The 25,573-nt window shown below is 36.4% G+C and overlaps 1 protein-coding gene across 3 annotated transcripts in view; it reads right to left on the bottom strand.

Annotated features, from left to right (window-relative positions):
* The window catches only part of LOC117431930 (transcriptional enhancer factor TEF-1-like), a 57,976-nt gene that overhangs the window by 26,853 nt on the left and 5,550 nt on the right, over positions 1-25,573 (bottom strand). For all 3 annotated transcript variants that reach the window (XM_034905131.2, XM_034905130.2, XM_034905127.2), the window contains exon 3: positions 10,286-10,538. In XM_034905131.2, the coding sequence (XP_034761022.1) occupies positions 10,286-10,292 (7 nt within the window). In that variant the 5' untranslated portion in view covers positions 10,293-10,538. The remainder of the gene's footprint in view (positions 1-10,285; positions 10,539-25,573) is intronic.

Consider the following 25,573-nt stretch of genomic DNA (forward strand, 5'->3'; position numbering starts at 1 on the left):
TAGAGTCAGTTGGATCCCACATTTAACTAGCGCCAGGGCCAATCAAAACCGATGCAACCTGAAACCAGCCCACGCATTGCCCAAGAGAAATCTGCAGCCTGTTTCACTCTGACACACCCTAATAACAACTCCTTTAAAGATCAGGATGGAGCTCAAACCAGCATATCCGTACCATTTCCTACAATATTATAATGTTGCTCACCTTGATAGATTCTACCTGAAATGCTTTACTAAATACAGTACATTTTAAAAGGAGCCTGCACTTTCCCCAATAAATAATAAAGACACAGCAGAAAACGATTCACCCCCTTCTATATTTTTACTATATTATATATATATATATATATATATATATATATATAGATATATATTTATTCAGTTTAAAATTGACAGCATTAAGTGCATTGTGTTTTAAGATAAGAAAGTAATATAACTGATTGGTTTTACATTGCAACATCTTTGTAATTAAACACCCCTGCTGGCGTTGGCCATCTAGTCAAGACACCTGGCATGTAAGCCGACACCTCTGTTGCACTTTCAATGAAATGTCAAAAACTAAAAAACTCATTAATGCATGGCTTGTTCATTACGCTACAGCAGGTTCAGGTGGGGAAATTCATTATCTTGCAAAACAGGAAGAAATCATCTGTTTCCACCGTGGCTCAGTGCAATATACATTTTCAGTGCAAGTGTATGCACAGCTTTATGAATGCATAATGTTACAGCTGTTTCTAAACATCTAGGTAAATAAGGGATTAGCCGCGATCTTGGAAAAGTGATGCACCTGAAGCAGATTTTTTATTTTAGTTTTTTTGTAAACAGGATTACACATAAAACATATGAAATGTATTTATTTGGCTGGTATACACAGACCCCCTTCCCAGGTACAGTTGCTTTTTATAAAATATTTGTATTACTTCAGTTGTAATGCAATATATATATTTTCATTAATAATTAAAATGGTAATACATATAATGTTAAAACATGTCACATTAATCAAATATATACAGAAATGTCATTGTGTACATGTTTTTCAAAGTTTAGCCATTACACGTGAAAGTAATTTAATTTGTTTAGTAAGACAAATCAAAAGCAATGTAGGCCTACAACATTCTTTCAAATTACAGCATTGAATATCATTGCTTGTACTAACTGAACACATTTTCTACACTGACAAAAACAGGCATTCAGATCTGTGCCAATTTGAATTATATACGCACAAGCATTAGAAAACTATGCTGTTTTAGCCTACGGGAAAAAACAATTATCTAGTTAAGGACGGTCATGTGTCCGCTTCAACCAAGCAATGTCTTTCAGTGAAAACTCAAAATATCTTTTTTTTTTACATGACAATTCAACAGAAGGAGATGCAACCCCCACACATTTAATTCCTCATGATTTTCAACTTTGACTTAACATGCCTAACTAGAATGGCCTCCGACTCAAGTACCCTGGCTAAATCCTGGAAAGCTATTCAGATCAGACCCCACACCACACCACACACACCTTCTCAAAGGAAGCATTCCTGGTAGCTTTTCTGCTTGGTTTAGAAACCTTTCCAGACCCTGGTATCACAGTGGCAGGGCTGCTGATGCGAAGTATCTTTGGGTGTCTTTTGTGAGAGCTCTCCTTTCATGCATGTGAAAAGCAATACTGGGCAACAGCCATAAAATATTTGTAAACAACACTTAATCACACAGGTGTATTGGATACATAATGTCCTGGTTGTTTGCAATGAACATTTGTCTACCAGTCAATTCTTACCACAGCACAAGAGAGTGGAATAATGTTTTTGCGTTACAGCTGGCCCAATAATATTATGCAGACAACATAGATCAAATTATATCATCTATTCAAGACAGATTTCTTTAGATTTCAGTTTCAAATAAATATGCAGGACAACCCATCATAATAAGGTACATTTTACTCGGCCAACCAAACCCTTAAAGGGTTTTAAATGGGGGGAATTGTCTTAAGTACATCCCCACTTTACAGACTTGGCTTCCAGGATACAAAAGCTTATGATGAAACACAGATTTGTGTAATTTTTCTTAAAACCAGGTGCAGAGAGATACAGCTGCACTGTCAACGTTAGGCATTGTTCAAGTTAACAACACCATGAAACTGAAAGAAAAACACCAAGCTTTTTTTTAAGGTACATCAACAGGTTCCTTTGAGCCCTAGGTCTTTTTTTTTCTTCCATTTTGTTGGTTCTTTGATAGGCACAGGACAGACTGTCTAACTTCACACAGACAGCAGCTTTGTTTGTGGCTTTTAAATACAGTGAGTGGGTCAGAAATATCTAAAATCGAAGTAGACAAGGCCTTATTGTATACAATAAAACAGAAAAATCTGACATAGCTGATCCATCATCATTTAGTGTGTTCGGCTGGCCTCCTGACGTATTTATGTAGGAGGATTGCATATTAAAACACAAAAGAAAACTAGAATATCTGTGTAGTGTGATCTTGTAATCAGAGTAAAACTAGAGTACAAGACCAAACATGTGGTGTTGCTGGCTACACAATGCCAGAGGAAGGATTTGAACTTGTCTTTAGCATCTCCCATCTGCAGTACTTGGTTTAAATTCTCAGTGGACAGTTGGTGCAATATGTACTGGGTGGCCATCGTTGCAGGTCATCAGTTAAATATATGGATAACGATGTGCACTGAAATATTTCCTCTCCCCATAAGAGGGTCGTCCCCCCAGGATTTCGGAAACCATCAGGAATTTTCAATGTTGCTTTAAACAAGGTAATAAGGTAACTAGAAAACATTCTCTTTGCTAGTCTTTTTTTATTAAGGGTGTACAGCAGGTGATTGTGTAAAGGATACCTCTATTACCCAAGCTGTTTAATATCATCCATAGTTCTTGCAAATAGCGATAAGCAGCGCAAAACTTGGTTGACATTAAAATCACATGCAAGGTGTCCCAATAAAGAAAAAGCCTCCTACATTTCCACACACTATATACATTTTTATTTACAGAATGTCCCTGAAGGTTGATATGAATGTTCTACGTTAATACAGCACTCTCAGTTGAGATTTGTTCATGACACTGATATATATGCATCTTGTAGGAATTTATAAATTGTACTGAATATTACACATTAGTTATTTATTAGACTATAATGGGGCACATTCATTTGTGGACAAAAAAACATTTTGGTAAATGCACAGTATATTCAATAAAAAAGGGAAATATTTTTATCCCAAGTAAATTGCAACTATCTGCAAATCGTGCTATACAGCTTCCATTGCCACAATCACTTTGAACATTTTCCAGATGTTCTTAAATCTTTTTATGTGTGAGCAAAGTTAGTAACTTACTCAACTACAACTATTCAAAAAGTAAATGCAGCCTTATCTGCATCAGGATAGCCCTACATTGAACACTGAATGTGGACAATATAAAAGATTGGCTTGTATAAATGCATTGCACTTCATTCACATTACTACAATGTACTATATATGCCTCTCCCCACCCCGTTCACCTAAAAAAAACACGCAGCTCAAATCAAGGTATACCATGCTACCTAAAATGCCATTCAAATAACAGGGTTTCCCTCGATTTGCTTGACGCATAAGCAAGTCTGCCCTCTCCAAATCAGATCATTTTTTTCAGTACAGATAAGACTGGACAGGCTTGTAAACTCTCATTTATTTACGGTGTGTGAAGTAGGCAGAGAGATGCATGTGCATTCCCCACTGAACACCTGCCCTGGAGGGAGTGTTCTAGAACATGAGGGAGCAGCTCGGGCACCATGCCAATACGATCCTTGACATCTCTGCCAGCAAACTGTTTTGATTATGACTCCATAGAGCTACTTCTAATAAGCACCAAATAACAAAACTACTGTGATAAATATAATAGATTATTTTGGCTATTCTATGCAGTTATATTATTTTTTCTTATTTGGTACTTATTAAAAGCTGTTATAGCTAGAATCGGCATAATCTAAATGTACTCCTAGTGCCAAAGTTAGCTAGTTTTAAGGTAGAGAGACATTATTTACCAGCCATCTGATGGAAATTCAGTTTCAGGTCGCCAAAGTAGAATCAACACCAAGAGGATGAGCTGTTCCTTATCAGACACCAAAGACCTGCAGACCATCTGCCACATGTTTAAGGACATTATAACCCCTTCCAAACAAACATTAATTTAAATCTAAACTGATAAGAGGTTGCAATGTTACAACTGGTGGTAATGATTAAGCAAGCTTCTTAACCACTATGCAAAAGAGCCGACGGGGACAGAATCCACAATGGCAGTGCCTCACACAACACTGCCCATTGCAGTTGTATATGGAGGCAAAACAAACTCCTAATTTCTCATGAGGCAAATGGGTATGAGAACGCGTCACCACATTGGCACATTGCATAAGAACGGTTGGTTCCATCTTCTAAATGCTGTTGGATCCTCTTGCTGTTTTCAAAAATAAATATTCATTTGTGTGGTTCTGCTCTCTCCAAATCACTTGAGATCTACCATGACAAGAACACTGATTGACTCAAAATGTACTTTTGAAAACAAACTGTGCTGCACTGCAGCATTTTAGCCGATGAACTTTTATGTCTGAAATATCCTGAATACAAACATTTATTTTCTAATTTTGCCCACTTCCGTCTCTTCTTTTTTTTAATCTATTTTTTATTTCTCATGTTTAAAAGTAAGTCTGTTAGTACATTATCAATGCTCTTCTGAAAATATATCCTTCAAGCCACAGCAAAACTAAGAAATGCAGACAGCAAGCCCAAAAGTCACCAAGCAGATGGCGATTTTACACATCGTAAAAGTAGTTAGAGCTAATAAGTTAGGCTCCTTTCATTTAGTCGGCTGTCATGATGCACCAAACGCACTGAAGATTCTTTGTAATTTCAAGCATTAATGTAGATTCCCCCCACCATCCCATCACAGAACATTTAAGTTTGACAAAAACATCTTAGTTTGTTGGTTGGGTGGCTCATTTCTATCCCAACCCACACAGGTTGGACACAGTTAGGTTCCATCTTTTTCTGTCTGTAAATAGTGACCGTACCTGCACTAGAAATCAGGACTATGGAGCAGTGTTTACAATGCAGCTACCACAGTGCTTCTGCCGTCTTCACAATTAACCTCTAAATCCAGGCAGGGAGCCAGATCAAATGAGACTCAAAGCAGCAAAAAGCCCTTCAGGTAAACAGTATGACAAGCTTAGCTGCAAAAATTAGACATTGTTTTGAACTAAGATGCAGTTGCTAAGAGACAGTTGCTAATTAACTGCATTCAGCCAAGAGAACAAAGGGCTTAAGGGCACTCAGGACTGCGTTTCTCATAGTGAGCAATGCATAACATCTTACGCAATCCACGAGTCTCTCATTGCTAAAATACCTGAGCCTTTAGTTTGGCTGCAGATGCCACAAGAACAAGAGATGTCAAGCAATCAAAATATTTCGTTCAAAATGAACAGAAATGTACTCATTACTGCCTTTGTTGCGATGTTTCAGCTGCATGTTTTTTTTTTTAAGGAAATATACAATACCATGTCATCAAAGGCATCTTGCTAGTTTTGAAAGTAAATTAATTTAGACATCACAGAAATTACAAGCATGCATCTAGTATCTAAAGGTATTTAAAGAGCAAGTAGCAGGGTTCTGAAAAATATAGCGTCACACGTCCCCATGTGTTGCTACAGTTGTTTAAATATTATACCTGTAATTAATTGTTAACATCCTGACAACGTTTTACACTTAAAACTTTAAAGTCTGTTTCAAATCTCTTTTAAAAATGTCCACTCTAGTGCACTGATAGTGTCAGGATTATTGCCCACATTGTCAAACAGGTAACACAGCAATAGTGATCCATTTTTTTTTTGTTTTTTGTTTTTTAAAATCGCTCTTCCTGCAGTGATTTAGTGGGCAGATCTCAAACCCCAGTGCACTAGAGCAGACATTTTGAAACAGACTTTATAAGTGTAGTTCTAAGTGTAAAAAAATGATCAGGATGTTAACAAATGAAAAGAAATTACAGGTACATTATTTAAAAAGCTGTAGAAACACAAGGGGACGTAAAATGCTATATTTGGAACACCGCTACCTGATCTAGTGTTACTAAAATTTGATGTGCTTAAGAAAGGTATACCAAGAATAAAATGCAAAGCAACACTAAGTTACTATAAAATCAGAGACAAAGGGGAGGAATCAGATGGGGGGGGGGGGGGGAAACGAGATTCACTACAATTTGGTGACAGTGATCAGTGCTGCGATTAACATGTGAAGTCTTGTAAAACACCACAGGGAATAGTGTTTATTAGCCTGAACAGTCTGAAGAATTGATTGATTGATTGATTGTAGGGCTGTGTTAGAAGGTTTGTTCGCTAGCCAGGAATTCAAAAGGTAGTTTTAAACCTTCGAAGATTCGTCAGGTGGCATTTACGCACATTTTTTTTTTTTCTGTTAACAGAATCTGTTTGGCAATGTATGAATACATAAATCACACATTAAATGTCAGTCACATGCAAAAATTTGAGCTTTTGATTTGTACAATGCGTATTACGTAAACAAAAGTTGTTGTATTAAAATCCACTACCAAATCGGTATGCGTAGCAACTCTATATGGCGCCGCTGCCGTGTATGGAGCAGGGTATTATTATTATTATTATTTATTTCTTGGCAGACGCCCTTATCCAGGGCGACTTACAATTGTTACAATTGTTACAAGCTATCACGTTATTTTTACATACAATTAGCCATTTATACAGTTGGGTTTTTACTGGAGCAATCTAGGTAAAGTACCTTGCTCAAGGGTACAGCAGCAGTGTCCCCACCGGGGATTGAACCCAAAACCCTCCGGTCAAGAGTCCAGAGTCCTAACCACTACTCCACACTGCTGCCCTTACTACTCGGTTATAGTACCCAAAGCACTAGGGGGGTACCTATAGCGGTTGTAGTGCTTCAGTAAAATATGTACTGAATACCTAGTGTGTAAGACAGTGTAAGAGAAGTGCTATGATAAAATATGTTTGAAAACATACACAAAATATGCTAACACTAATAATTTTAATTTTGAAAACTGAGCACCGTCCGCCCCTCTCCCCTCCAGCTCGTGTTATCCAGAGGCAAACCTTTAATTTCTTAATTCGCCATCTTGACAGCAAAGCCATAGCGTAAGCTGTATTGAAAGACATCATCTCAATACCCTCTGCTGTTTGGGATTTTTTTTATTAAAATGGCCACACAACCAAAAAATAAGTTGAACGCAAAATGTGCAAACGACTGTTGATGTATCATGGAGGCACAACCAATCTCCTGGGTCACTTGACAAATGTAAGTTCATATTATTAATATTTTTAGTAGTAGTAAAATGTGACTGATAACCTGCTTGGAACGGTGAAAATAAAGATTTGTTTTGCGGAAGTCCGCTGCAGTTGGTGCTGCTGCTATGCAAGCTTACTGTATATATCACAAGCATCAGCAATCAAAGGTTCGAACCGTCCTTCGGTAACGTGTTCCGAACCTTCAAAGGTCAAAACGTACCCTTTGTTGCAGTCCTAATTGGTTGGTTGGTTGGCTGATTGAAATAAAAAAAATGTACTAAAAAGGCCACAATTCCGTACCTACAAAATCAAGAACATTTGATATAAATATTTATAATAAATAACCCAGGACTTCAGGGAAAAGAAATCCTTGACCTTGACTGATCTTCCAATGAACAAGAAGTTAAATGTACTCATCAGTTCCATGCTGAACTGAAATATAACAATTCTATTAAATTCTGAGGTTTCAAGGTAAAATAAGAAAGAAAAAATATATATTATTAAAAGTTCAATGCATAAAATAAAAACTAGGCCAGTGTTCATTACTTTATGTATTATTATTATTTTTTTTTATTTTTTTTTTTTTTTTTTAAACACAGGTGAGCAACTTGCTTTCAGTATCAGGAAACCTTGATAAAGCTTCGGATGTTATTACAGATATTTTCAGCCAGATCTATTTACAAGGACAGCTGGCAAAAATGTGATTCCTTTTAATTCATCTCTGTTCCAAGAAAGGAAAAGAGAAAGCAGTATGGCGTCTAAGGTTCAGTTCTTTTCACATAACATATTGTTTCAAACATACATGTGTTATAATACTACGAACCCCCACCACGGACAGAGATTCAAATTGAATACAAATTCAATTCAAATTTTACAAACCGTTAAATATTTTCTTTTCAAGTGGGTTATATTTTAGTTTGAAGTGCTTAAATGCCATTGCACTTCTCAGCACTTTGATTGCAATACCAGTTGAATAAACATGTAATCCGATACCTTAAACATCTGGTATTGTCTACCTCCAAACATTTCATTTGCATTTTGCATAGAAACATAATAGCAAGTTTACCATATGTGTTCTGTATCTACGTAATTCTAATCCTACGTGTACAGTGTTCCATCAACGCAGATTGTATGTATGTTTTGTAAAACTGTGTACTGAAACACAAGATAATATACATTAATAAAAATGGCATCTACTTTCATGTTTACTTAAAGCAAAATTATAATAATAAAATTAACAACCACCACAAATGCCAGCCTCATCACCCTAGATTAATTAGTTACAATCTTTAAACTTCAATCCTTACATTTAAGAATAAATTGCATGTTACTCGTTATTGACAACATAGTATCAACTGAAAATACTGTATATCCTAAAAGCAGGCGGCTTGTTTGGAAATACAAACATGAGGTGTGAGGTTTGAGGCTTCTTCAGGTCGGAAAATGTTCAATCAAACACAGGTTCAGGAAAAGCTGGCTTGTGTAAGACTTTGGATTTAATTGACTGGTTAATTGACTCAGTGTTAGAAAGTGAAAGTTAACGTTGATTATACACAGCCAAATCAGTTCACAATATTCAAAACCAGGACTGAAATATCCCTGTAACTTTTTTTTTTTTTTAAATCCTTGTGTTCATTTCAGTAGACAAGCACAGACAAGAAGCATTTTAAACTCTGGAGGCTGTTGGTGAGCCCACAGTCCTTAACATACAATACAGTCATAGTTTAATTAACTGAACTTGTGGAGGCCTATTTTTATTTTTTACAATACAATTGAAGAGCACTGAAATAGCTGGGGTTCAAATGAAGTGCTCCTAAAATGCCAAGGCTATTTTTATACCTGTGTACCCAGTGAAACAGAGATTTATCTGTGGGTGGTCAGCTAATAGGATCATGATAAAGTCTAAAATGATTTGAACTCCTCACTACAGGAACAATCTTACCTACATTTTTCAAACACTATTTAATTATCTGAGCGTATACAAATTAAACATCGTTATAATGTAGTTCAGACATGTGCTGCTCGCAGTATTTCTTTAACACGTTGCATGCCGTATGTTTTAATCCATTGTCTTGGAGTTCTTCAAATCCAGCCCAAAGTTAAACTGTTCCACAACTTTATAAATTATTATTCATTACATTTCCCAGTGCCAATTACTAAAAAGCATGTTTTCAATCATAATCTGTTTGCATCCGATTTTAAAATTTCCTACAAAATGATGGTCCTGCATATTTAAAGCTAATCATTTAAAACTTACAAAGCAAATGTATTTATTTTACTTTAATCCTGTGCAGACTGAGCATATTTTTTTGGCAAACACAATGCGCTGGGGATCTGTGGTCTAAAGTCTCTTTGTACCAGCAGCTGAGAAGCTTCATTACAACGCTCTGTTTTCCAGACTTTACATTTCATTTGGCCAAAGGGGTCACATGACAGCTGCAAACTAATGCCCTGAGGGTTCTTTCTGCCTTCATTTGACACTGACAGGCTGTGAGAGACTCCAACACCACAGAAAGAAAATATTCCTTCTTTCCATTACATCACCCAGCCAGGAATGGGGGAGGGGGCACAGCTGGTGGCAGCCGCAGTACCATCTGCTCTCGACTAATAGTTCATGCTGGTTTACTTATAGACTCCTACTTCTAGCACTGGGGACATTCATATCTGGTTGCCACTGGTGGGTAACAGGACTTTGTGAATACCAGTAATAACTTTACCTGCATAAGATAGCTGTTTGTACAGTACAACAATGAATTAGTTCATTGTTTTAATTCACTAGTGAACGCCGAAGGGTGGGTCTTAATTAAACAGGAACCAAACATTTGTGTAAAAAAAAAACGACACAAGATATTCTTAGCAACCCTTTAACGGCATACAATCTGATAAACTGTTCACATTTTATATAAATCTGGAGGGAGGGGTAAACAAGCACGTTAGTAATTTGGATCCACTATGCACACTAAGTAACAATGGGAATCCTTGCTACTCACCATACATTTTCCCTTCATCTGATAAGATGATTTTCCTCCTCCCACATGGAGGGTAGATAGCCAGTGCCTCTTGAAAGCTCTGTTCAATGTCAGGGCTCCAGACACCTTCTGCATCATTGTCAAGACTCTTCTCTGCGGAGTCGCTCAACCTTTCAATGTCTTCGGCAGGGCTTTCGCTCCCGCTCCAGCTGCTGGGATCAATGATGACGGCTGGTTTCTCCAAGCCTAAGCCTGGAACCTATGAAAGAGAAACCTGAAACACACAAAAGAAGAGGACTTGATTACAAGCCATATATCTGGTTATAGAAAAGGACTGCAATATTTATTTATTTATTTTTTAAAAAAAGTGGCTATCTTTCAAGTATACTTCTGTTTCTAAAAATATATTGTGAAACCTAAAAAACTTTGTATATGTAATGAATGATAAGCAGATTTATCCAAAACAGCTGGCAACCACATCTTGGACTGTGAATGTTTATTGGTAAACTTAGCTGTTAAGGCATGCAGATCCAATTAAAGGAAATCAGTGTGAAGTGTACAGAACTGTAATTATAACAAAATACAAATCAAAACGACTGTGTTTCTTACAAATACTGAACCATGAAACACAAAGTTTACTGGGCTGTATTACTTGCATACTAGCACTTTCTAGTGCAATCTCTGTAAACTTTATAAAATAAGACCACTTCAGTTTACAAGTTATAGCTATGCAGTACTATTACATGACGATTAAAAAATAAAGTATTTTCTTGAAGAGAAGCATTACAGTTCAACACATAGAAAAAAATAATAGTTTTCCACAAAAAATATTCAAGTATTCCAAAGAGGTAGTTTTGGAGACTTTGGTTAGTTTCTACTCATGCACCACAAGCTGTTGTAAAGTGGGACTAAGAGCATATGTTTCTTCTAGAATGTCAGTTCATGAGGGGGATGGGAGCAAGCTGTTGGAAAAAAGCTCACACTGAGTGGAGGGAGCTTTTACTGAATTCCGTTTTTGTGTGCTGAATGCTGACACTGCAGATCTGGCTTGCGAACTGATGAAGGGGAAAAAAAAAAAAAACACAACTCTAAATAGCTCACTTTTTTTTCTCTCTCAACTGAATAATGAACTGCACAGCTAATCACTTCCAGCAATGTGCATAATGTGGTTGTTTGACTTAATACTGCAGCTTGAAACACAGAAACATGTTTTTCTTTGATATCCTGAAACATTTTGCAGGAGGAATGGGACAAACTGATAAACATGTTAATTGAATCCTGTTTTTTTTTTTGTTTGTTTTGTTTTTCTCTCCGCTCTCTTTGGATGAGTTGTGAGTAGCAATCTATAACACTTTTTAACCCCCCAGGACAAAAACATGTCTTACAGCCTAAAACAACTTTATTTATAGTTCATGCTTAAATTCGGAAGATAGCTACAACTACTCCAAAGAGCAGATGTCTACATAGACACTCGATTAAGGTAATCACTTTGGTGAGCAGCATGCACTTCCTTGTGGACTGGAGACATAATGGACATTTCCTACAGGTGCTTTCCCCACAGACCACACCAGGAAGTTAAATACAATAGAGACTGAAATGAGCAGTTAACAGAACAGAAAAGGATATAAAATGCTTTCTTTACTTTAATTATACATTTAATAACCATCTCGAAAGTGGCCTCATTCTGACAACTGAATTGTCCTCAAGGAGCAGGTGATGCAAACCCCCCAGTTTGTTTAATAGTTTAACTTCAGTAACAGTTCCATTTAACCGCACAATCAAACTTGGGAATTTTCGCTGGTCGTTCTGGGTGAATGATTTTCTAAATTGTGCTTGAGCTTATTCTCTTGCCCCAGGGTTTAAAAAACACACATGTAAACAAAAGCTATCTGGTAACTACAGGTCATTAAAACGAGTTTCTCTTTTTCTATTGTATTTTATTTTTTATTTTTTTTACAAATGTTAATTTGTTTTTTTGGGCAGGGTTTGACAGACACCCAGAAGGTTTGAAAGTAGCAATGAAGTAAAACAGAATAATTATTCAGCAATGCAATACAATGCACAAAAAGAAAGTGATACTGTAGTTGAACTGTAACTGAACAGCACAAACCCGATTTTTGTATTTTTCCTGGAATGATGAATACAATATGACACAACCGAGGTATGCTGTTTAGAAGCCACTGTTTATTAACCCAAACATTTGTTAAAGAACATCTTGAATCAATACTCAACAAAACTACTTAACCACTATACATAGTTGAAGTCACTCTAAGGCAATTTACTACAGAATAAATCACCTTAAACAAGTGACCAATGCCACTACTTTATATGCATTGTTTCTTAGGAGAACTGTTCTCTAAAACCAGATCAATGCTGCTTTGAACACTTGGGTATTGTGATGGTGGTTTCCTAATAAATTTAGATTGTTGCAAGAAATGAAATCCCCTTAACTTCTCATCGCAAGGGTATAAGGATTCCCAGCTACTGTAACACATTATGTGGTAATGTAAATTAAGCCTTTTTCTTTCTGGTTTCAATTAACTTGAAACTTTTTCCTTCAGCTCAGAAACATTTTTCATATCTCGACAAAATTTACCATTTGTATTGCTCTGTAAATTGTGTAATAATTGCTTAATTGAATGATAGAAGACCAGACTATTAATACAGCTTTAAAAGAGCAGCAGCGATCAGTTGCTCTGAAAAGCTCCGACTTGGTTTTCTATTGGCAATCCCTAATGGAGAAATCTGCACAGTAATAACTGAAATAATTCTCTAAAAGCATCACTCTTTGTTGAAAAATGTTTAACTACAAAGACAGGAATCGTAGGTAGGGTTACTATTCCATTCTTGACCTCTTTCAACACTACAGACCTTACTATAAAATTACTATACTTGCAGAACAGATATTGAAAGATAACGCAACTCAAAACAGCAGACCACTAAACTAACCTTTGTGTGTGTGTGTGTGTGTGTGTGTGTGTATATATATATTTCATTCATTCAAGACAATTTTTTTTTGTTCAGATAAGACACTGAAAGTTGTTAAGTTATCCTATTGCTTTCTATAAAATAATTTACTACAGTGAAGGTGCAAATATTTTGCAAATAAATAAATATTTCTTTGTTATACTTCAAGACAAGTATTTAACTATTTGCCTTGGGCACCCTGATTAAACACATGGTTAAATATGGTCTTGTCTGAGTGTAAACCCTTAATAACATTGTCTCCTGTCTTAACTGAAAAGGAAGCAGAATGCAGGCCTACATGTTTACACAGAAAACGAACCTTATAAAGTGGCGTCAATTTCCTACCAATCTACAAAGGCAAAGGCTGGCACTTTCAGACAATGAGCAAATCCTCTTATTCCAAATGTAAGTAACTTGGTTTACAGGCAGTTATGCAAATGAATACTTTACTGCATATCTGCCTAATTTGATGAATGTGTGACAAATTCTTGTTATTTCACCAAGTAGGGCCACGGAGATCTGGGTAATAATAGGGCAATGGAGAACTGTCAGGGTAGGGGGCATTAGGCTGGTTTCATTGACCTTGATTGAAATGTATTCATGATATACTGTTAGCACACCTGGCCTGGGTTAAATAAAAATGACGAATGTTCATAAACATTAGTCTGTATTCCTGTGTCCTATGGGAGGGAAAAAAATAAACTAAAACCAAAACACAATGAATTTGGAATATTACTTCTCATGATTTACATAACGGGTGAGCAATGGGTAACCCTACTGGCAGGCGGGACTGCTATCTGTGTTGTACTTGGCAACAGCAGCTGCCAGAACTGCCATCTAAATACTTTGATCACAACTATTCCATTCTACTCCAGTTTAGAGTTTCCAAGAAATCTCTTTCCCATTGCCAGTGGTTGCATGTACTTCGCAGTGACACACACAAATAAAATGGCAATATTCTGCATCACAGCATGGCTGACAGACGCCAAGTAGTTGAATTCATCTGCAGTTCTAATGACCTTCTGCAGGTTTACTGCATCACCCCTGTGTGAGCGCCTGCCCTTCAGCACACAGCAATAGGAGCAGTAGGGCTGGGCTTCCTGTCAGAAGGTTGGGCAAGTTGTGCTTCTGAAGCACTTTCAAGCAGAACAGGCTTCAGAAAATGAATAAAGGATTCTGGTTCACTGTCTTGATTTACGAAAACATTTTAAAAAGTCCACAGGGAATGAGTCCCACAGTAAATACTGTCTGTGTGCCAGACTCCTGCCCTTCTTTGTTACAAATAGGAAGATAAAAGCTCTTACACTACATTAGCTGGCACACGCCTACACAGGCTGCGCAGCTAAAATGAATTGTGCCCTGGTTCAAATGTATAAAGGGGTGTAGTAGGAAGTCACCCATTAACAAATTAAACACATGTACACAAACTTGGCAGGGTTACAAAAAATGTTTTGACACTGCTTTACAACAGTTATCATATACAACCCGGTCTTGTTAAAAAATGTCAAAGGAACTAACTGCACTGTTTCGTCAGATGTTTTTCTAAAATATTAGTATCCGCCAGGATTTTAAATGGTATACAACATGTAAAAAAAATCTATATTTTCTTCATTGTTTTTCAAAAGTTATGTAAACACAATTGATCTTAATCATTGCTTTTTGTTCAACAGCAAATGTTTCTGACAATATAAACCATTTGTAAGTATGGCAATGAAAAGCACTAAATAAAAATGAGTATCAAATATTAGCGTAACCTTTATACTGTGAAGGATTCCTTCAGATTTAATACTTACAAGAACTGGTGCAATGTTTTAGATATTTTTTGTTTTTTCTGAACAAACTTTTTATTCCTTCAACTAAATGTTTGTCCACAGCTATTAACACATTAACGTAAAACAAAAAGACAAACATTTGATCATTTCTTATATTATATATACACACGCACTATCCCTCCCATTTTCAAAACTTGTCTGGACAAAAAAAAAAACTGAGGTGAACCTGACCTCCAATTATTTATTTCAACTAATTATCCACAAGCTTTATAAGTAGGAATCTTGAAGTTGACTAAACTGCACCACCATAGGGAGTTTTCTTTCTGCGTTGTTCCTTCAGCACCCAGGCTATTTGACCTGAGAAACAGTTAAGTACTGTGGAATGTAGTGGTGGCTGTGTTACTGACGTAATATTAATCATTTTATTCGCTGCACGCATTAGTCAATGAGGTAGATATCCTTCTACGGCGGTTTTGAATTTCAAGGAAACGTTTGCTATTGGATGTTGCAATAGTACAACTGCAGTAGCGATTTTGAAACCTCAGTAAAAATGGTTGCTCATTCTACAGTCTAATGAGGAAGTCAAGATGGACCTAATGTTACATACACAACAAGATGAGTAACTTGTCAAAAAGCATGCTAAAAAAAATAAGTGGTTATATTTTTGGGGGAGGGGTGTATTCAAAGTCTTTTATATCTGATAAAGACATTCTGTGTTCTGTATTTTGACCACAGTTTAGCAATACTATCTGTTATGAACTGGTAAAGTGCATACCAACCTACTGATACTTGTTCTATTTACGTATAACTACTTGTACAAATGCAAAAGGTTCAAAAACAATATCAGAAAGAGTAAAGTTGAAGCAGTATGATTCACTTCCTGGTTCACCAAACTAAAACACCTGAAATATTTCTATCGCATTTAGCATCCAGCATCAGGAGTTCTGTCTGAAAAGGAAACTGACCTTTCCATTGTTTAATAGGATTAAGGAGGAAGTAACAGATGTTCTTGGTATTAGGTCTAAATCATGCAACTTCCAATATTTTTTAGTGAATAGTTAGTGGACACGAGTTGCTGTGTCACAAAACCGATGTGTAGCGTTTAAAGTATTTTTTAAATGTCAAAGCTAAAGCCTAAAAAATGTGACAAGGGACAGGATGTACTGCATCTGTTAAATGTGCTTTAGCTGGAAGCTAAGGTGGAGAGGGGATCCCTAGTACTCTATATACCTGATGTAAAAAAAGTTTTTTTGGGGAATGCATCTAATCTCCACTATGAAAAAGTCTTTCAAGGTAAACTGGAAAAACCTGATTTACTGTCCTTTGCCAAAAGTGTACATTGGCTTGCAATACACCTCTCCATTTGCAAACTGTTTACTCTGCAACTGTGAGTCATTTGACAAGATTGTTTCATGAATTAGTTTGACCTAAAATGTGAATCATTTAACCCAAGTATTTGTCAAAACAAGTATTTTAAGTGTTTAAAAAAAAAAAACACACGCACGCACACACACTGAGACACACACACGCACACTGCATTTACTTGATCATTTAAGATAAGATTAATTAAATCACTTTTCATACAGAGAAAGTACCAATATATCTGATCAATAAGAGCTCAATGCATGTTATAAGACTGTCAGTTTTTGTATCTCAGCAGAAATACTGAAAGGGTGGAATTATTTCCTAAATCCATTTTTTACAGCATTAGTACTTGTTCTATGAGGTTACATGCTTTATAATGGTGGCTGTAATGGGAAGACAACAGGTTTTACAAGAAATACATCTGGGGATATCAAAGGGCAAGGCAAAGGATCACCTGGGAGCCAGAGTCATTTAATTTGTAGGCTTTTTTCTAGTCACTGTCAGAAATGGTTTATTTTATTGATATGGTATCATTTGTATTTAAAGCACAATTTTAATAAATATCTCAACTGCTTAGCTTCAGGCTTCTTGGTAACAAGGATGCAATTAAGAATTCTGGTTATAAATATATTTTATTTTATTTCAACAAAACCAAAAGTAAAACAAAACCATGCTGGAAAGTCTTAAATGGTCTGACTGTTTCAATCACTGAAATCTTTATTTCCACATTATCATGCCAAACTCTTAATTTTGTTTTGGATGTTCCTACATACAGTACATTTTGCTGTGGGGCCTTCGTTCTCGTGACATACCCTAGTTATAAAGGGCACCGTCACTGGAATGAAGACATGCTTGAGTTACAATGAATGTGCTGCTGTTAGTCTCTTATGAAGACTATCTGCCTAAACCTGCTTAAACCCAGGACACCTTTTGCAAAATCCCTGTTTTAATATGACAAAAATGTAGTCCAGTATGCAAACATTTTTTGCGATCTGTGTTCTTTGCTGCAATGTTAGTTTGTTGGTGGACAAAAAAAGTGTACTTTGTTTTTAGTATTAAAATGTGTATGCGTTTAAAGTTACACCCAAATATTTGCATTACCACAGGCCCATTATGATTACTGATTGTTCGAAATAATTAAATCTCATAAAATGTGGTTGTACCGATTCATGACTGCTTAAGTAAAAACGAAAACTTGGAATCCTGTTGCATTTACTTCAATAGATTTTCTGCACATAGTAAAAGAAGTTTTTTTAATCTGCTCATTTTTTCTTACACCATAATGTAAGAATATCAGTGATGTTGCACAGACAAGAAAGTAAAACATGTCTATTCAGTGTCATCTGGGCACCAGAAAAGCCAGCTATATACATCAGCTGTCTGTCTCACACCTCAGGGGAGGTTAAGATAGCCACATTACCCTCTTTAAAGGAGAGCTGACCCCCTATAGGGCAAATCCTACAGGAGGGACTGTGGCTCAGCCTTGTTACCCCCCTACGGTATAAAAACCTTCAAAAAGGAGGGGTAGAAAAATAAGGGTTTTAACCAAATGGCTGTAGAAACAGGTTTGCTGGTAGATCGCGTTACAGATAACCAACATTTGGAGGGACAAGTGCTTTTTTGGGTGTGGTTAGAATCCCTTACCTGAAAGTCTGCCTGAGCTTACAGCACAAAGAAGGAATCGTACAGAGATGGAGTTATTTTTTGATGTTAGGGAGGTGGAAATACAGATCCATGTAAGAGATCAGTTCAGAAGAAACAATCTAAATTTTCTATCATGTACTTTGATTTAGAAAAAGAAAAGGGTGTGCCAAGACTTAAAATAAATAAACAAACAAACAAACAAACAAACAAACAAACAAACAAACAAACAAACAATGTGGTCCCTCGGTTTCCCTTGTTTAGACATTACTGAATCAACAAATCTGACAATGTTATTTAATAACAAACCTGTCGTGATCAAATTAACTAAAACTCATTTATATTTTCTAAGCAATTATTTCTTACCTTTCAGCCTTTTGATATTTTTTTTCCCCCATTAGTTTTGTTAGAAATGTGTCACCAGGCAGTGGATTGTGGGATTGTAGCCCTGGACAAGGTGTTACCTGTGGAGTGTGGGGCAGCAGTGTGGAATAGTGGTTAGGGCTCTGGACTCTTGACCGGAGGGTCGTGGGTTCAATCCCAGGTGGGGGACACTGTTGCGGCACCCTTGAGCAAAGTACTTTACCTAGATTGCTCCAGTAAAAACCCAGCTGTATAAATGGGTAATTGTATGTAAAAATAATGTGTAAAAAATAATGTAATTGTATGTAAAAATAATGTCATATATTGTAACAATTGTAAGTCACCCTGGATAAGGGCGTCTGCTAAGAAATTAATAAATTCAATTCGACAAAGGAATACATATCCCAGTTTCCACTGCGGGAGCTCAGGTTTAATGAAAGGACACGTTTACGTTAGGAATCAGCTGCATTTGCCAGTTTTTCAACAATTTCATTGTCAGTTTATGGCCTCGTTATGGCAGTAAAAATGTCAGCACCCGGTAGAGAGGAAAATTTGCTTCCAATCGGCTTTTAAAAAACACTCAATGCAGAAGTTAATTGCCATGGACTGGCACTCCATTGTAAAAATGAAGGAAGGGCAGATTTTCTTGTTTTGAAAATCAGCACATTAATAAGTGGGAGTGCTTTAGTTAATACCTGCCGACAAATACTTCTTAAAGGTAATTTCTCGGAAAATACGAGTACTGGCATACCCCTAGTTACAATTATGTGCATTTATATCTAACTATAGCATACACTACTTGGAAAGGTCATTATAAACCTGTGTTTCCTGTTGTATAATTTTTACATCTTACTAATTATAAGACCACAATGTCGCCCCCTATATGGTTATATAATAATCCTAATTGCAGCCTCTTCTGTGAAAGCCAAGAATGACACCTGTACAGCAGTCAATGTGGTCACACAGATAATTACATACTGCTGCCCTTAACACCGAGCGCCTTGGAAATGTTCTTATTAACGAGATGAAAAGTGCATTTTTAGACATGAGTGGGCTGTAACTGTGATATCCCATTAAAAAGCTGACACTTACCAATCCATTACATCAAACTGAGCTCTGTTGTAGAGTAGGAATCCATTCTTTATATACTGAGCACCAAAAGAAACGTATCACTTATACTTGAGCATCAAAAGAAATGTATCACTTATATTTGGATAAAATTCACTAGATGTGATCAAACTCAGTGACTTTTTATTGTGCTGATTAACAAGTGACATCACGAAGATGCTGCAAAATGATCTGTCGGTCTTGGGCAGGTGTTGTGACTCTTGGTCTCCTAGTTCGTGGCCTGTCATTGACAAAGTGTGTCTGGTTATACCGTCTCCACAGCCACAGTACGCTGCCCTAGTCCAGCCTCCAACATGCCGATTGCACAAAGGCGCTGCTCTCTCGACAGACATGGCATATTGGTTTTTTTTGTGTTTTTCTTTATTGCTTTTATTCAAGCTTGCAATTCAACAGCTGAAATCATTCCATATCCAGTGTCCAATCAACTGTCTCACTAATTAGGTGATTAAGTGCATTTGCTTCAGTCATAGTCACTCCAGCGTGTCATGGTCAAGGATGAATGACTGAGTGATTAAAAAAAAAACATTTTGTCAACGTCCACCATTTATATACCTCATTTTTCTTCGCAAATAAATGTGTTATAATAGTGATAAGTTTCTTTTGATGTTCGGTAAATGAGTAGAACACGTTTCATGACGGTTTCAGGACAGGAGTAATAAGAAAGCAGATGGCAAGACTAAAATGCAATTTTCTGTTTGGAGTTCTCTGCACTGTTATCTTACTATGCGGCACAACAATTTTGTGAACACATGAATTTGTGATGACCCAAGCAGCAGGGATCTGGCTGCCAAGCACAGTTTTATAATTAGGCTATCATAAAACACATTGTCCTCCACATGCTTTAAAAGTGTGGCATAATTTGTTTATAATTGTTTAAGAAATAGATGCCCACTTATGCGTGATGCCCACTGATGAAGAACGGTGCATACAGCTACAACAAACATAAGAACACTTTTGAAATTCCATTTGCAGTTAGCTTAGCATCTCAAATACTGTGGAATGTCATGCCTATTATTATTATTATTATTTCTATTGAACCCTACACTAAAATTCCCAGGATGACAGCACCTGCAGGCTAGTATATATTCAGCATGTTATAAAGCTGCTATCTTGAATTCTATGAATACCTATAAAACGAGGATTAAACAGCTACTTACTCTGTACAAATATCCAAAAAAGGAAAGCAGACTGGACTGGGCATAGTGTTTCTTATTGGTAATAACATATCATCCATTTCATGCTACAGTACTTTAAACCCACAGGCCTGTTCACAGCAGATAACTGTCTAAAGATGAGAACTTCAAAACGTAAACCTCAACTCTAAGTCAAGCACCAAAGTGATAGACCGTTTGATCAATTTTCTGTTAGATGAGAAGAGCATTGATTTACATGGACTGTCAAACACTATTTATGTACTTGGATCCCATTATAGACCTGGAATGAAAAAGAAAAGAATGCCACAAATATCTAGTCTGCCTTATATCATATCTCATTCCTCACTTTAGTTCTTTTAAATAAATCTGTCATTTACTTTATGGCTTATCAATAACATTATATCTGTACTGCAGAGACCTTATGAATACATTACATTAACTAAGAAATATTACTGCATGTATCATGTGCTTTTGGCACAACCACAGTACACTGCTGCACCATTCACATTGCAACAATCGTGTTAGGATTCATAATCTTGTTCTTCATAATTTCTATAAAATAAACAAAAAAGAAAGTACAATATTATGTTCTTTTTTGCTTTTCTGGACACCTTTGAAAGTTGGATGCACAGATTTTCTTTTCAAAATACTCACTACAGTACATAGATTTAAGGCTTCTTGTGAAATTGTGCAATGCTGTTTACAGAATGCTTTGACTCACAGGTTTAGTCTCCTGTATGTGAAAAATGTCAAAGTAAACAGCACTTCAAACTCCAAAATGGACTGATTTTTTTTTTCTTTATTAGCAGCTTTAAAGAATCTATGCCATGTAGCCATTTAAGAATGAAAAACAAAGTCACTGTTTGTTTCACTTGTGCTAATGTCAGCTTTTACCACCACTGTGTTAATTACACAAGGCAAATTCAATTTCTGGAAACTATTCACAACGCTGCAAGTACAATGGCCATTACCCGGTTTCACATTGTGCAGTTTCATCTGACATGGCATAGCTTAAAGAGGCTCAGCCCTTCTACTGCAAGTGTCTTCTTATTCATTTGTGATGTTTAGTAACATTCAATATACATGAAATCAGGCCATCAAAAACTCCCTTTGTAAAGTGTGTGCATCACAGTGTGCAACTTCCCTGCTTGTATAATTAACCAACCTATATTCAAGTAAAACAGAGTGCAGTACAAATTAGCTGCATAATTGCAAAAACTACATTTCCTCGAGGTATTGTGTTTCTAAATCCTAACGAGGCACGTCAGTCCTCCATCGTTCCATTTCAGTGTTTGAGCAGAGGAAGCTGCAATTATCTGTCATTTCAAGACATTTGGGTTTTAGATTGCTTTTCCTGTTAAAATGCATTATTTAAAGTCATAGAAACCATCAATATCCAAAAGTTAGCCATTTGTTACTAGTACTGAAACCCTTTCAGCAAAATAATACTTTAACCAAGTTTAAGCTCCCTCTGTACTGTATTTATACTTTACCATGGATTAGTACAGTCAACACACAGCACAGTATTAGCAACTGATTTGCACAACTGCTGAACAGTCTGTACTGAACTGACATTGCTTTATCGTATGTTTTTTAGAGTCCCATTCAAAAGCACAAAGGAACAATTCATTTTAAATGAGAGCCATAACAAAGCATTTCCAGAAAAAGCGGTGCAAAAATAAAAAAATAAAAACACTTACATTAGCATTAGCAAGTGTATGTTCCAAGGAGCAATATGTCCTTAAAAGCTGCCTTGAATTCTGCTACTAAATATATCCAATCGTCATTATCATAAAATAAAGCACCTAGTTTTAAAATTACCTTAAAATGGTATTCAAAGTATAAGGCCCTCAGCAAGTGCTTGGAAAAAAAGCTGATAAATAAAGGGATTTCTTTGTAGTTTCCTCTTGATCACTATATCAGCTTGTCTAACAATCTTTAGATTTTGGTTTACCTAATACAGTAGCATTCTTTCCCTGCAGTACAGTATGTATAAAGTCCAAAGACTTAAACCACTAATTAAGATATGCTTGAATAAAAATAGTTTACTGGGATGGAGCTACAGCAAATTCAGTATGCATGCCTGTAAAACATAGTTTTCTGCAATTATTTTTATACTTGAATCAGTGTACATAGTTATAAAAACAGAATTCCACAAACTCTAGTTTTACATCAATATTCATAAGGAGAGTTTTGTACTGTGTCGAGTGTTCAATCTGTACTGAAAATAGGTCTTGATGCAGTCTGGTGTGGACTCCACTACACATACTAATGGTCAATAATGTGCAAATAACCTCAAACTTTTATAAAGTTAGAGCAACTAAGAGAAAATTGTATCAAGCCATTGTGGAAAGTCTGTAAAGAGCGCATTTGACATAATGATACTACAGCTGATAATTGCCTTGCTGATCTTTATTACAGTAAGAGAGATTGGAACACAATGCTAGCAAGCCAGATCGACTGGCATTTGAATAAAGACCACAAATTATAAACAGTTTCAGTAAATGGAGTGATTCAGTGCCTTTGTTCCACAGACATACATCTTCCTATTGCTTGCAAAAGCAGCACATGCTAACCGCTAATACTGCCATAGCAAGCACTGGGAAAGGAAGCTATTGAAGCCTGGATTTCCTGCTTTTGGCCGTGGCCAAGAACTCTGAGGTTTACAGTGGTTTCAGGAACTGACTCATCTAATTATTCATGGATTAGATATTGGTTTTTCATATGTCTCTGGTCAGGGAACTATTGAACTTAAACATTTGTAAGATACCCATTCTCGATGGAAACAAATTACTTACTAAAGCAACTAGAATTAGTTTTTGTCTGAAGAGAATTGATTGAGGGATTATTTGCTTTTGCAATTTTTTGGAAAAAAAAAAGAGAAAGCTTGGCATGTGGTTTAAATGACCTCATTGCTGCAAACTGCTAAACCCATGGTTTACAGTTTACTGTACTAAACCTACAGTAACAATGAATAACAAAGCTTAGACGATGGTTCTTCTTGGAAACAGGCTTCTAATAGATGGCTATACAATTATTTAAATATACACCACCATATATTATTCAAGGGTTTCTGGAAAATGGATGTCACTGCAATTTGGATGATAACCTATAGATGGCAGTGTTAATAGACCATTTATCCAGTCCTCAGTTCTATCGCAACCATTGGACCCATGTGGTTAGTGATTTAGTCACAGACTACAGGGTCCAATTTTTCTCTAAGATCAGTCTACTACTTAAAAGCCGATGAAAACAATACTTATGGCAGATAGTGGTTGCGTTCTGTTATAGAAATTTGTCAACACAATTGCATTTTCTCTGTCACTTTTGAGAGGCTCTATCTACTTCAGATAATGTTCTGTAGTCCAAAATGAGTTCTAATCTGGGTCTGTTAAACCAGACGCATATTTCATTTGTCTTGATCGAAGATCTGTGTGCTTTTAAATATAGAAACACCTGGTTGGTATGCCTACTGAACCATGTGTCTAGCAACCATCACTTAAATAAATAAATAAAAAACACACACAATTAATGCAGCTTTAATATCTACATTTTAAAACAAGTACCTCAGTCAGAAAATCACTCACAAAAGCAACTGACAAGGCCAAAGTGCACTCAGGGGCTGGCAGTCATTTTATGGCTATAGTCCTAAAGCAGATTTACTTAGATGACGTCAGTGTCTCCAATCCAGCTTTTTCTTAGCATTCACCATTCGCCTCTCGAAGCCTTTACGAAACTGCAGTGCAGCAGACCATAATAAAAATTCCCTTTGTGACAGAGTTTACCTCAGGGCTTTGAGGCCTAGCTGTAGGTCTTCAACCCAGCTGAAAGTGCTTAGAAGAAATGTGGATAACATACAATGCTACAGCATACTGTACTTATCCAAACAGCATTTCAAGCAAACAAAAAAGCAATCTTATATTGTTTGCTCGGTTAAGGCATACCCACAGGATCAAAGCAGGCATATTGGACTGGCACAAGCGTGTATTATGCAAAGAGGAGAAGAAGAAAGAAACTGAAGTACACAGAAATACATTCTGAGGCACAGCAAACAGAAACACCCTGAGGGCAGAGATAAGAGTCATCACATGGCAAAGTTTTATTTGAAATTGTTTTTTATTTATCTGTAGACAGATAAATAAAAAGCAAATACAAAACATTCAGGTGAATTGAGATTTGTCCAGAAACTCTCAGACAATTTCAAACACAGCATGACTAATTACAGTACCAGTCAATAATACAGATGGATCCATTAAAAATATGTGCAATGTGTCCTAACCCTTCCCATCATCAATTTATCAATAAAAATCCACTTGGATTTAATTTAAAAATCGATAACCGGAATAATCTTTCTACAGTAGCTGCGTTACATGTGTTCCTTGAAATGTATCAGAGAACCACTTCTGATAGCAGAATATCACATACCGTCCAACTGGAACCACACACGAGGGTTCATGTGTGTTTGATCCTCAAAAGTGAACTTTCAAGTACAGGATTATTTTGTTGGCTGCTCTCAAGCCAATATTTTATTTGGTTTATAGGCTGAAGTGCTTGTGTCATTCATACTTTGGGAATAATTTAAATTGGACAGACTTTCCTAACTGTTCCATTACTAACGGATATGTCTTTAATCAAAAGAGAAACCCCTTCTTCAAATAACATGGCCTAACTGTGTTTAATCTGCCAGATCACAGAAAAAGATAAGCGGTGTGGTCTGAACAGGACTTGTGATTATTCTTCTTGGACTAGACTAAACTGAAACACAATTTCACTGCTCTGCATTTGCAGTTCCATCTGGCAGAACAGAAACACTGAACATGCTAATAAAATTACTGCAGATTAGTACAGGGTGCTGGGGCTTTGAAAACATTCAGCAAGTGGTTAAGCTTTAGATCTATATGCACCCATTTCTTAGTGTG

The sequence above is a fragment of the Acipenser ruthenus genome, chromosome 27 (genome assembly GCF_902713425.1).
Source record: "Acipenser ruthenus chromosome 27, fAciRut3.2 maternal haplotype, whole genome shotgun sequence".
Classification (NCBI taxonomy): Eukaryota; Metazoa; Chordata; class Actinopteri; order Acipenseriformes; family Acipenseridae; genus Acipenser; species Acipenser ruthenus.